A 12,307-nucleotide genomic window follows, 5' to 3' on the forward strand; every position below is an offset into this window, starting at 1 on the left:
TATCTAACTCATACAATTTATGGCCAGAATGTAGATCAATTTAGCTGCAAAATTATGTGACGATCTGGCCAAAATTAAAGAATTTTTTATAGCGTCATTTATTCTAATTTAGAAATTGTGGGCAAATTTGCCCGCAAAACAGTTTAAGGAATAAGTAAAATATTTCATTTTCAAACAAAGCTTACTTTTAATAAATTTTTAAGATGCAAATCTTTTAATATTACTTTAAAGTGGTGTATATTTTTTTATTATAAAATAAATTATTATAGATTATTTACTGAATTTGAAATAGATTATTTATATATAAAAAACCTATAATTCATTTTATAAAATTCTATATTTCTAATTATAATTTTTTGTAAATCTATTGAAACAATAAGGTAATTTCCTATATAATTAAAACTATATGTGATGCTGAGGTGATTGATCAACTATGTAAATCAAAACTATATCAGATAAGCTTAATTAAACTATTAATTAGAGATTTTTTTTAAATCATAACAGATACTTAATAGAGAGTCTTTTTTATATAAACAACAATAATAAAAGAATACTTTACAAAAACTTTAAGTTTTTAAGTAATATTATTTTGATATTATTTTGATATTGATTCAATATCAATTTAATATCGATGTAATATTAAAATAAAATATTATCATTTTAATATCAAAATGATATCGAAATAGTATTAAAATAATATCAAAATGATAATAGAAATGACATTGAAACAATATATTTAAGTTTAACTTAAAAATGTTATTTCAATGTCATTTTAATTATCATTTCAATATTATTTCAATATTAATTTAATATCGATATGATATTGAAATAATAATACTTTATTTTGATATTACATCGATATTAAATTGATATTAAAATAATATCAAAATGATATCAAAACAATACCATTAAAATAAACTTAATGATATCAATTCTATATTGATTAAAAATATTAAGTTTCTGTAAAGTAGTTTGCAAATTTTTAGAAGTCTAGAGTAGACTTTTTTATTATTTATTACTTTTTTTATAAATATTCATTTTCATATATACCTTTAATAAAGTTATATTAATTATTTTGTATTATTATTCAACCTTCAAATTAATATTCTATAAAACCTTTTTTTATATTGATATATATTATTATCCTGTCAATGATTAAAGCTAACTGAAAAACTTTAACGCTTTAACAGGTTAACTGAAGTTTAACTTAATAGGAGAGTCTTAAGTCAATCACAAAATAATCACATGAAATAACATTAGATGTTCAGTTAAAGAAAATAGGTTTTTATTAAAATAATGTAAGATTTTAGATATAACAAAAAATATAAATAATCTCTTAGTTGCGAAATTAACTATCTTGAATTATACTACTGGGAATAATACTCTTTTCGTATAACTCAAATACTACAATATGATTCTCAACTATCTGTAAAGACTAACTGTAAACTAACGAACTACCCCTACAACTTGGTAAAATCCTATCACTATTTATAATATAATAAAAATTAAAAATATTTAATAAAATAAATAAAACAGATATAATAAATAAATAAGATAAAATAAATAAATAAGATAAAATAAATAAATAAGATAAAATAAATATATCAAATAAATAAAATATAACAAATAAAATAGATAAAATTAATAAAATAAATAAATCAAATTTATCAAATTTAAGAAAATCAAAAAAATCAAGGTTATTATTACTATGTGCTATTTAAAAGGTTCAGATATAGGAAAACTCTTATTTCCATATCTTTAAAGAAAAGCATACAATTATATTGCAAATAGTCTTTATAAATCTCAATCATTAAATAAATCTTTAAAAAATGCAAAGAGTAAACTAAAGTTGAAAAAAGCTTTATCATTAAAATAACAAGTTAATTGAAAGGATACAATCACTTGATACTTAAATAGAACACTTGTATAATCAAAAATCATATTACATTTCAAAAATTTATTCTTTAGTTTGAAAATTTTTAATAATAATAGAAGATGCATTAAAAAAAATCAAATTCCTTTTTATAGTTTATAATAAACGAAAATATTTTTCTAGTACAATTTGGCTTGCAACAAGTATTACACAAGTAGGAGAAATATTAATGTACTCTATAATTGAGTGTATTAAATTAATTTATATATTTTTAATTGGAAAATTTCTATAAAATTGTTTATTAACCTTAACATTATATACATAATATAAAGATATTTTTCAAATATACGTTAATAATTATATTTTCAAATTGCAAATGTTGAAATCATGGCTAATGAATCCATCTGTGGAAAAATTAAAAATTTTGTTCTTTACTATCAAATATGAAATAAAAAAGAATAAACACCAATTTTTACTATATCAAGTTTTAAAGATATTCCAAAGTGCAACAGTAAGATAGCTTTTAATATAGTTATTTAGTCAATTCAAGAAGATAGTCTTGATATTACTAAATGTATTTTATAAGTTACTGATAATATATCAATGATAAAAATGGAGTTGTTTCTTTTTTCAATAAAAAAACTGGCATTAAGTGCTTTTCAAATTGGTTATAGATTTTATATTATATAAATTATTTTTAATCATTTTAAACAAGAAGCATTTGGCAAAATTTTTACTGGTTTTTCAAAAACTAAATTCATATAATCTCTTATATTTGGCATAAAATTTATTACATGACAACTACAATTTTAATGATAAAGATAAATTTTTAAATATTAATACTTTAATAATGTATGATAGTTTAATGAAATTTTATTACAACCAGTATCAGCTGCCATTTTATTCCTATTAGAACAGGATCCCGGACATTACATATACAACTCAGTGGCAACTTTTTCGCAAATTGACCTAAATTTCACAAAAAAAAAATCAGTTTTTTGCGATTATTTCGGCATCCAGTAATCCGATTTGTACAAAATTTTTTTTGTTTTGTAGCTCTCATCAAGCTCTACAAAATAAAAAAAAATTACATGAATCAGATCACTGGATACCAAGATAATCGCAAAAAATGGAAAATAAAAAAAAGAGCAAATTAGGTTTTTTTTTTGGCAAAAAGTCAGTTGTGAATTCTATAAGAGATGTCCGGGGTCCTATTAGAACTATAAATTACAAATAGCCAAACAATATTTGGATTGATATGAAGCTCATATTTTATTTACTTGTTAATTTATTATTCAGTTAAAAAATTATTATAATACACCAAAAGCATATTTAAATGACTACCACTTTTTTGAGTTATGGTTATCTAATTTACTAATTAACATTCAAATAAAGTGCTTAGTAAATTTTGCTAAGCATTTTTATAAACCATTGGTATAATTTATTGTGAAAAATGATTCTAATTTATGTATAATACAAAATGGAAAATTGTCTCAGTTACCCTTTAGAAGGTGAGTACAAAGAAATGCCAGAAAAAGTTTTTGAATGAAAAGCTTTTTTTGAGAACATCAAAAACAATGTAGAAATATTCTTTGCTGATGAATTATTAAAAGCTATTAAGATATTACCAAATGATAAATTTGAAAAATTATTCAATGATTTAGAAAATAGGATTAATAAAACCTATAAATATTTTGAAAAATAGTTAGATCAGTCTATGGCTTCATTTACCCTTAGCAATTTGCCATTTAGGTAAAGACTCTGCACATTCATTTGCCAACAGTTTTTGCTTTACAATTTTAAGAAGAGATTGGAATAAAATGCCTACAGATATGGAATTAAGGTTGGCAAAAGATTTGGAAAATAACATTAATTGTGGAAACAGTAATACTTTTGGTTTACAAGAAATGATGAATTTGAAGAATTTTGCAAGTGTGATAATCCTATGTTATACAAATTTCCTTACCTTTATAATTTTGTTAAAACACATATTTATTTTATTATTATCCATCAACAACAAGTTGAGGGATTTTTTAACAAATTAGATTTGAATATATCATTATCCCTTAAACAATCAAAACTTCAATTAGCTTCAGGCAAGATTTTAAAGGAGGATTTAACTTTGGACCTCAAAGAAATTCATACCTAAAGAAAAAAGCAAAAAAAAATTCCACCTCAAGATAAGCAATTACCGCCATTTGGAGAAGTTGTTGCATCAAACCTTTTTAATTGTATCATAGGCAATAAATAAAATTATTACTTTAGTTACGGTATAGAATTGCATTAGGAAAATATAATGGGATTGATACTATTGCATTAGGAAAATATAATGGAATCAACACGTGATTCAATAGTAAATTTTTATATATAGTTTAGTTGACAGAACATCCCAATGTGACGCGTACAACCAACTGCCTTTATATTTATCGGATAAATATATAATATCAATTAAATAAGCGGGTTTGCAAATAAAGTGGGTGAATATTCTTTAATTTTTAAGTTATATTTATTATTTTTTAAAAAAAAAAGAAATCTTTAAAATTTTATAAATTATTTTTTAACAAAAAAAAAAAAAATTTTTAAATATTGAAAAATATACATATATTGAATTAATTTCAATTTTATATTAATAAGCTCGTCTAATTATTTCTGCTGATGCCTATCCCGAATATTAAGCTTTTTTAATAAATTTTCCCTCATCTTTCTTATCTCGGGAAATTCAGTATCATATTTCCATTCACCATCTTTATTTATTTCTTTAATTTCTCTACGCGTCTTATCAATATTTGCATGATAATATCTATTAACAAAATAATAAACTCAATATTTCGAATAAAAAAAAAAATGAGAAACTACAGATAACTTACATCACATCAGGAAACCAAGTTTTCCAACGTCTTTGATTAGGAAGTAAGTAAAATAGCTCAATTTCCGATAAAATCTATATCAGATATTTATTAAATAAATAAGTATCTATTATTTAAAAAATTAAAAGATAAAATATGATATTTATAAATACAGTACCGTTGCACTTTGTAGTAAATATGAAACTCTATTGTTATCACGCTGAATAGCAAGATTAAGCAAACCAATCAACAAATTCATAAGGTATACAGCAATTAATAAAGAGAATGAAACCATTAATATATCAATGGGTGCATTATTTTTAAATTCCCAGTTAGGCAAAGCGTTTGGATTACCTATTAAAAAAAAAAAAATTTATTAGAGCGTCAGACAAACCTGGAAATTATTTTAATAATTATAAAGAAAAATAAATCATACCGGTGAGATATAAATACATCGAAAAAAGTGAAGTCCTATAGTCAGTAAACATGTTTGTATTCGCGTTAGGTTGTTGAAATAATACTGGAGTGCCATCATTACTATTAAAGGTATTAGTTAAATGCCAAGGATTATTGATGTCATTATTATCTGCAGGTGGGGGTTCACTTAAACTATAAATATTTCTTGGTTTTAAAAGAATCAAAAAAGCGTGGGCAAAACTAACAAGTATAAAAAATAAAATAATTAAAAAGGAAGCAATCTGCTTAGCAACACTAATGATAATTACAAAATAAAGACCAAACGATTCAAATACTCTAAAAAATAATAAAAATTTAAGATCTAATAAGAGACATGAAATTGAGATCAAAAAAAAGATCTTATCATCATTTTTCAACGAATAAATGGATGTACATGTAGGAAGCAAATATGCTCCCAAATCTAAAAAAAACGGAATAATATTTATTAGAGTGACGTAGAAAACATTTTTAATTAGTAAATAAATATTTATTCTTACCAAAATAGTTCCAAGGATCAGAAATCCATGCGATAGGATCATAAATAAATTGACGAAGTTCAATAATGAGATGAATAATTCCAAGAAAAATTGAGGATATATAAAGTATTTTTCTATCCTTTTCAGATATATAATCTTCAGAAAGTGTTGTAGCAGCGGTAAAGCATCCAAGTAAAGCAGCAAAAATAATCCAAATTATTGCATAATAATATCTTCCATATTTTTCCCACTTGAAATTAATCATTGCTTCTCCACCCCATGTTTCATATATCGCTCTATTAATCGTTTTTACAAATGGATTAGGGTTTGGCCTAATAAAAAATTCCATAAACCAATTATAGTTTTGCGGATAATTAACAAATTTAATATAAGGGACAAGAAAAGTAATTGTAGGTTTTGGTTTTCCAGGAAATATTTGAAATCTTAATTTGATTTCTTTTATCTTTTCAGATATAAAATAATAAGATAGGTAATAAAAAAAAGAAGATCCATCAGTGTGAATTTGATTAATAACATGAAAATAGTTTAAAATATAAAATATTGGAAAGGAAATAGGGAATGTTAAAAAATATATTAAGAGTTGAATTATTAATAATGCTTTGTAAAAAATATTATGTTTATGTTGTAATTTATCCAAATTATAAGCATAATCTAACCAATAAATGGATGGTGATAAATCAACTATTTCAATATCGGAAAAAGGATGGAGATGTGAATTCCCAAGATATTCTATTTTATAATTAAGAGAATCTATTATCAAATTCGTATCAGATGAATACTTTTCAACATATTCAGGATAAAAATCATTCAATAATGGCATTGAAGTAGTGATGATACTTAAAAATGCCTTATTTTTTTCTAAATTTTGACTAAACAATTTCAAACATTTCTTATAAATACCATCTATTAATTCTAAATCGTTTAGTTCAATAGCAAACATTAATAATGCAGCACCATATTTTAAAAAATCTTCTCCATTATCTTTAACATATGAAGCCCATCCATGAGTCAACATTAATGATGTAGGACCATAATATTTAGTAATATCTTTATATTTAACCTTATATGAACGCCATCCATATCCATAGTAACCAATGATGTTTCTATCAAGATAATTGGTAGTATGAAAATAATGAACATGGCAAAGACTTTTGATGCTTTGTTCCGGTTGATATATATAATAAAAATGTTTCAAAGAAATTAACTTTTCATTTAGACTTAAAGACTTATTTAACTTTAGATTTAAATGAAAAATAAAAATGCCGATATTGGTTAATATAACAATCTCATTACTATTTAATAGTTCATCATAGGCAAGTATATTGAGATAGATTTTACTATCTGAATCATCTGAATAAATACTAGTAGTTATACGATTTAAATCACTATCCGAACAAAACAGACGAATCAAATCTTTAGTAGTTACCAAATTTTCATCAATTCTAATTTCCAAATTATTAGGATCTTTCCCTAATTTTTTAACTTTAGTCACCCGGTTAATAAAATTTGGTTTTAATTTTACAAGATGATCTTCAATATCTTCAATATCTTCAATTTTAGTAATTATTTGTTTAACAAAATCTTGTTCTAATTCTTCATCAATTTTAGCTACCCCTTCTATAATAATAATATCCGGTTTTTCATGTTGATCTAATTCTTTAGCTATGCCTATCAATTTGACTAAATTTTTCACTTCACTTTTAACGGCAGATTTCCATTTATTTAAATCTTTCATTTCTAATTCTTTTATTTTATCAATAAAATGTGTCATTTGATTAATAGTATCATCATCATTCATCTCTTTGTTAAAATATTCCATCACTATGGTCTCAAATTGATTAATTTCTTGTTCCTCCTTTTTACTATTAATATTTTCGAACATAATAATTTTATTTATATTTATCTTATCAATAATCTCAAGAAATTTTCTTAAAGCTTCAATATAAGGTTTTTCATTATTATTAAATTCTTGATTTGAATTATCTGAATTATTTGGTCTAATACTATTAATAAACCCACCCAAATTTGTTAGTGCTTCACTATAAATGTTTTCGGATTTTTCAGGTTTTTCATTAATATTAGAGTCTTGATTCGAATTATTTGGATTATTTGGTCTAATAACTCTAATAAGCTCATCCTTCAATTTTTTAATCTTAGAATTTATTATTGCTCTAACGAAATTTTTAGATGATTCTTCAAGTATAGCTAATTTTATCTTACTAATAAAAATTTCCAATAATTGTTTAGAATCTTTACTTTGATCTTCTTGTTTTATATTTTCGATAACGTTCTTCTCTAATCCTTCTTTTCTAATTGTTACTATATCTTCAATAAAATCATTAACTAATTCTACTAGTTCTTCATTTTTTTCATCAACTTTAGATAAATCTTTTGATAAAGCTTCATCCATATTTTTCCCTGATTTTTTATTAATAAAATCATTCAATAATCCAATTTTAATTATTTTTTTAACAAAAGTTGTTGAATTGTTGATATTCTCGATATCCTTAATATCCTTCTTCTTAAAATTTTCCAACACTTTAAATTTAATTTTAAAACAATTGTCATTATTCTTTATTTCCTCTATATCATCATCATCAATAAATTTTTTTACTGATTCATTAGTAATAATATCCTTATCCTCTTTACTAAAATCGACAAATTGAAAATTTTCTAATCCTTTAATTTGCAAGTTCTCTATTTTTTTAATAAAATTTTCCATAAATTTATCAATTTTAATATTCTCTATCTTTTTAATAACATCATTAAGTTTATTTTCTCGTTCAGGATCCTTCGCTTGTAGTATTATATCCTTAATATCATTTTCCATTGATTCAACAATTTTTATTTGTTTAATAATGTCTTTCACTAAGTTTTTGAATTCATAAAAATTTCTTATTAATTTATTTAATTCATCACCTAAATTCACTTTCCCATTAATCAATTCTACGAAATTTTTTGTGTTAATTTTTTTAATGGCCTCATCTTTTAACTGTTTATAGATATTATCGATATTATCTTCTTCTAAATCTTCAAATGTAGTTATATGTATTAAACTAGAAAATTTGTTTATTATTTCTACCGGATCATCTAAATTTTTTAATTCATTTATTATTTCACCTGGATTTTTAGTTTCATCTTGATCTTGATTTTTAGTTTCATCTTGATTTCGGTATTTAGCTTCAATTTTCTTGGTAAAAAATTCTTCCAAATCCACTCTAATTTTCTTTTTTATTGGCCTATTAATAGCTTTATTTACTAATTTATTAATTCTAACACTGACATTGATATCATCGATATCACCATTCGGAAAATCATTTGTATATTTACTAAGTTCTTTCTCAAATTCTTTCATTTCTTTTGTAGTTGCATGTTTATTAAATTTATCTATCACTGATTGAGAAAGGTCCTCTTCAATCTTAGAATTTTTAGATTTCATTAACTTTTTAAATTTATTTACTAAATAATTAATATTATCTTCAATAATCTTTTTCTCAGATTCCTCGGCCTGTTTCTCTAATACTTCCATTTTAATTTTCCATATAATAGAATTTTTTTCTATTTGATATTTTCCAAAAGAGTTATTGTTATTATCGTGATTATTGAAGTTTAATAGTGTAACATTTTCATATTTAATATCGTTATCTTCATATGAAAGTATATAGTCTTTTGATTCAATACGTTTAAAAAAATAAGGCGCTAGACTTTGTAACTTAATAAGATTTTTCAAGCAACCATTTTTATCCAGTAGAGAAAATAATGAACAATTTAAACTAGGATATTGTATTATAAAATTAGATAATTTATGTTCCTCTAGAAAGAAAGATAAAAAAGTATTAATATATTATTATTTTAATGGTATCATTACATTAAGTAATTATTTACCTTCATTTTCCTCATTTTCCTCACTTAATGTGATAGATGTGATTGGACATCCTAATTTATTTGAATAAACAGTAATTTCATTATTTAATTTCAAAAGAGTATACTCATTTTCTTCATCATCCAAGATTTTGATTTCTTTTGCCTTAATATATTTAAAAAAAATATAGTAGGTTGTTAGTTTGTATTTCTATCTAATAAATTTAAATTCAATAATGATTTACCTCATTTATATTTTTTAATACAATTGTAGTATGACCAGTAAAAATTTCCCATACATATATATTGTCATTAAAACGTAACCAAATCTTATTATATTTTGATATACTTATTACATCCGCTTCTTTAGGAATCATATAAATCTTTTGACACCTGGTTTTTTCAGTTCGTATTGAATGAACACAAACGACATTAATTATTGTATCCGTAGAGTATGACGTGGTACAAAATAAAATAAGTTTTCCATCTGAGTTAAAACTGCAAGATTTGCAAGATACCATATCTTCATGATTCAATTTTATATTTTGAGGTTTTTCTTTATTCATATCAATTATTCCTAATAAAAAAAAATTTGTCAATGATATACTGTGATAGTATACTAACAAAAAATAAACTAAAAAAAATATCGGTTAATTCTTACTAATTTTACGATCAGATATATACGCTAGTATCTTCTTATCGGACACACACATGTACGAAATTTTTTCATATTCATTCGGTTTATAACTTTTACCAGTATCACTTTTATTATTAACATCCCTAACCACAATTGTTTGGTCTTTTTCCATATAATAAACAAGATATTTTCCTTTCGGTGAGACTTCTACCATACTAATTGGATTACCGACATGTGGTTTAGGTGAACCTTTAACACTAGAGTCATTACCATCTGGTGTTGTATATTTAACATCAAGGTCATTATCAGGATCTATATCAATAGCGATTTCCGGCATTTTAAAGAATAGTATCCTTGATTTTGAGAAGGATTTCTTTTAAAAGAAGAAGCACGAAAGAGCATTCTTTAAATATGATTATGATATGTAATATGCTAATTGAAAACCCTGAATTAGTAGATAATACTTCTTATACAAGATAGCGTTTTTGTAATCCATATCCCAAAACAAACTTTAACCGTGGTTCTAGACTAACCCAGTCTTTAAACATTATAAACTGGACATTGTTAAATTGATTATCTTAAGTTTTGATTGAAATATCCCAAGACGGGAATTTTTTTGATTGAAATATCCCAAGACGGAATTTTTGATTGAAATATCCCAAGAAGGGAATTTTTTTGATTGAAATATCCCAAGACGGAACATGGTTAAAATTGATTGTCTTGTTTGATTGAAATATCTATTGATTATCTTCAGTTTGATTGAAATATCCCAAGACGGATGCGACACATGACAGTTACACCAATTATATAATATACGCTGGTGCATTCGAATTTGGTTAAATTACTTAATAATACGACGTCAACAATGAAATGTCGATATTGAGAGGTAGAATTGGAAGCACAAATTCTGATTTTAATGTGTAAACTTTTCTTTTCACTTTTATTATGTACAATTTTCATAAATCACCTGTTAAAGATTGCCAATCCCGATTTTTCCAACATATTTATTTATTTCAAAAATATTATTTCTAATAGTTAAGTCCTAGAGCTAACGTACGACGTATCTTTTTCCGCGAAACTCCACATTTTAATTTTTGCTGCCTAAGGATGTTTTTTACTTTCATTTTTCTGAATGATTATCCAATGCTCCAAAACAGGTCTGTAAATGCACTTCTTATTCTGTAAATGCACTTCTTATTTAGGTTACATGATAGAAATCTTGGCGCAAATTACTTCCTTTTTTGATGAGGTACAAATGGTGAGCTATAATTTTAAAAAATTTTCCACAAGCACTACACTGAGGCAAATGTATCGTTCTTGACCCACCACGCGGTGTTGACTTGACCTGCATAATATATTTTACAATAAGGATGATGCCACCAGAAGGGTCAATTCCGATACTTTTGCTACACTGTGCGTAAAAAACACATGCTATTTCACGTGATAAATTCAAATTGCCCGTTAAAGCGGGTAGAATCACGTGATTTAAAATTATTATGATTTGATAAATTTTTTATAAACTAAAATTAAAGTGAACTTGAAAATCATTAAATAAGTGTATTTTGGCCTGCTCCGCAAGTTTACTTAGAGAGAAAAAGTGGATTTTGAACAATGTTTTTGACTTTACATATGAGCAAACGAATTTTGCTGATCATACCCAAAAAAGGATAGATCAATTTTAACGAAATTGTAAAAGTTGAATAAATCGAAAACGGTGTTCTAAACCTCATTTTGTGCTCTAAGTAAACTTGCAGAACAGATAAAAATGCATTTAATATATGTTTATTTGGAAGGTTTTATATATAATAAAGAGTTTTATTTAAAAAAAAGAAAATTTTGAAAGTCATGTGATTCTACCCTGCTTCAACGGTCCCCTAAATATGGTAATCGACTCTCGCATTCTCACATCATAGAGGATTCAAAGCTAAAGAATGGGCTAACTGGGTTATTCTCTACTCCCTACCATTGTTAAAGAATTGTTTATCATTCAATATAATTAAAGGATGAAAATGCTATGAAGATATAGTACGTTTATGTCAAAAGAAGTTTATAAGTAAGCAAATATTTAACAGTTAGTCTTTAAGTCTTATTAACACTATAAAAGGTAAATTTATTTTTAATTATATTTTTATAAACT

General features: G+C 24.2%; 2 protein-coding genes across 2 annotated transcripts; one reads left to right on the forward strand and one right to left on the reverse strand.

The window, feature by feature from the left end:
• Positions 1-3,693: 3,693 nt before the first annotated feature.
• OCT59_021676 (uncharacterized protein) lies at positions 3,694-4,022 on the forward strand (the record flags this gene model as incomplete). Its single annotated transcript, XM_066146681.1, has 2 exons — positions 3,694-3,716; positions 3,779-4,022. 2 exons carry the CDS (start codon positions 3,694-3,696, stop codon positions 4,020-4,022), a joined length of 267 nt encoding a protein of 88 aa, XP_066005792.1.
• Positions 4,023-4,516: 494 nt separating this feature from the next.
• Positions 4,517-10,507, reverse strand: OCT59_021677 (uncharacterized protein; the record flags this gene model as incomplete). Its single annotated transcript, XM_066146682.1, has 9 exons — positions 4,517-4,673; positions 4,741-4,814; positions 4,898-5,073; positions 5,156-5,305; positions 5,570-5,596; positions 5,673-9,485; positions 9,558-9,699; positions 9,779-10,110; positions 10,195-10,507. The coding sequence occupies 9 exons, from the start codon at positions 10,505-10,507 to the stop codon at positions 4,517-4,519; spliced, it is 5,184 nt and encodes a 1,727-aa protein (XP_066005793.1).
• Between the last annotated feature and the right edge of the window lie 1,800 nt (positions 10,508-12,307).

The sequence above is a fragment of the Rhizophagus irregularis genome, chromosome 30, assembly GCF_026210795.1.
Source record: "Rhizophagus irregularis chromosome 30, complete sequence".
In the NCBI taxonomy this organism is placed as follows: domain Eukaryota; kingdom Fungi; phylum Glomeromycota; class Glomeromycetes; order Glomerales; family Glomeraceae; genus Rhizophagus; species Rhizophagus irregularis.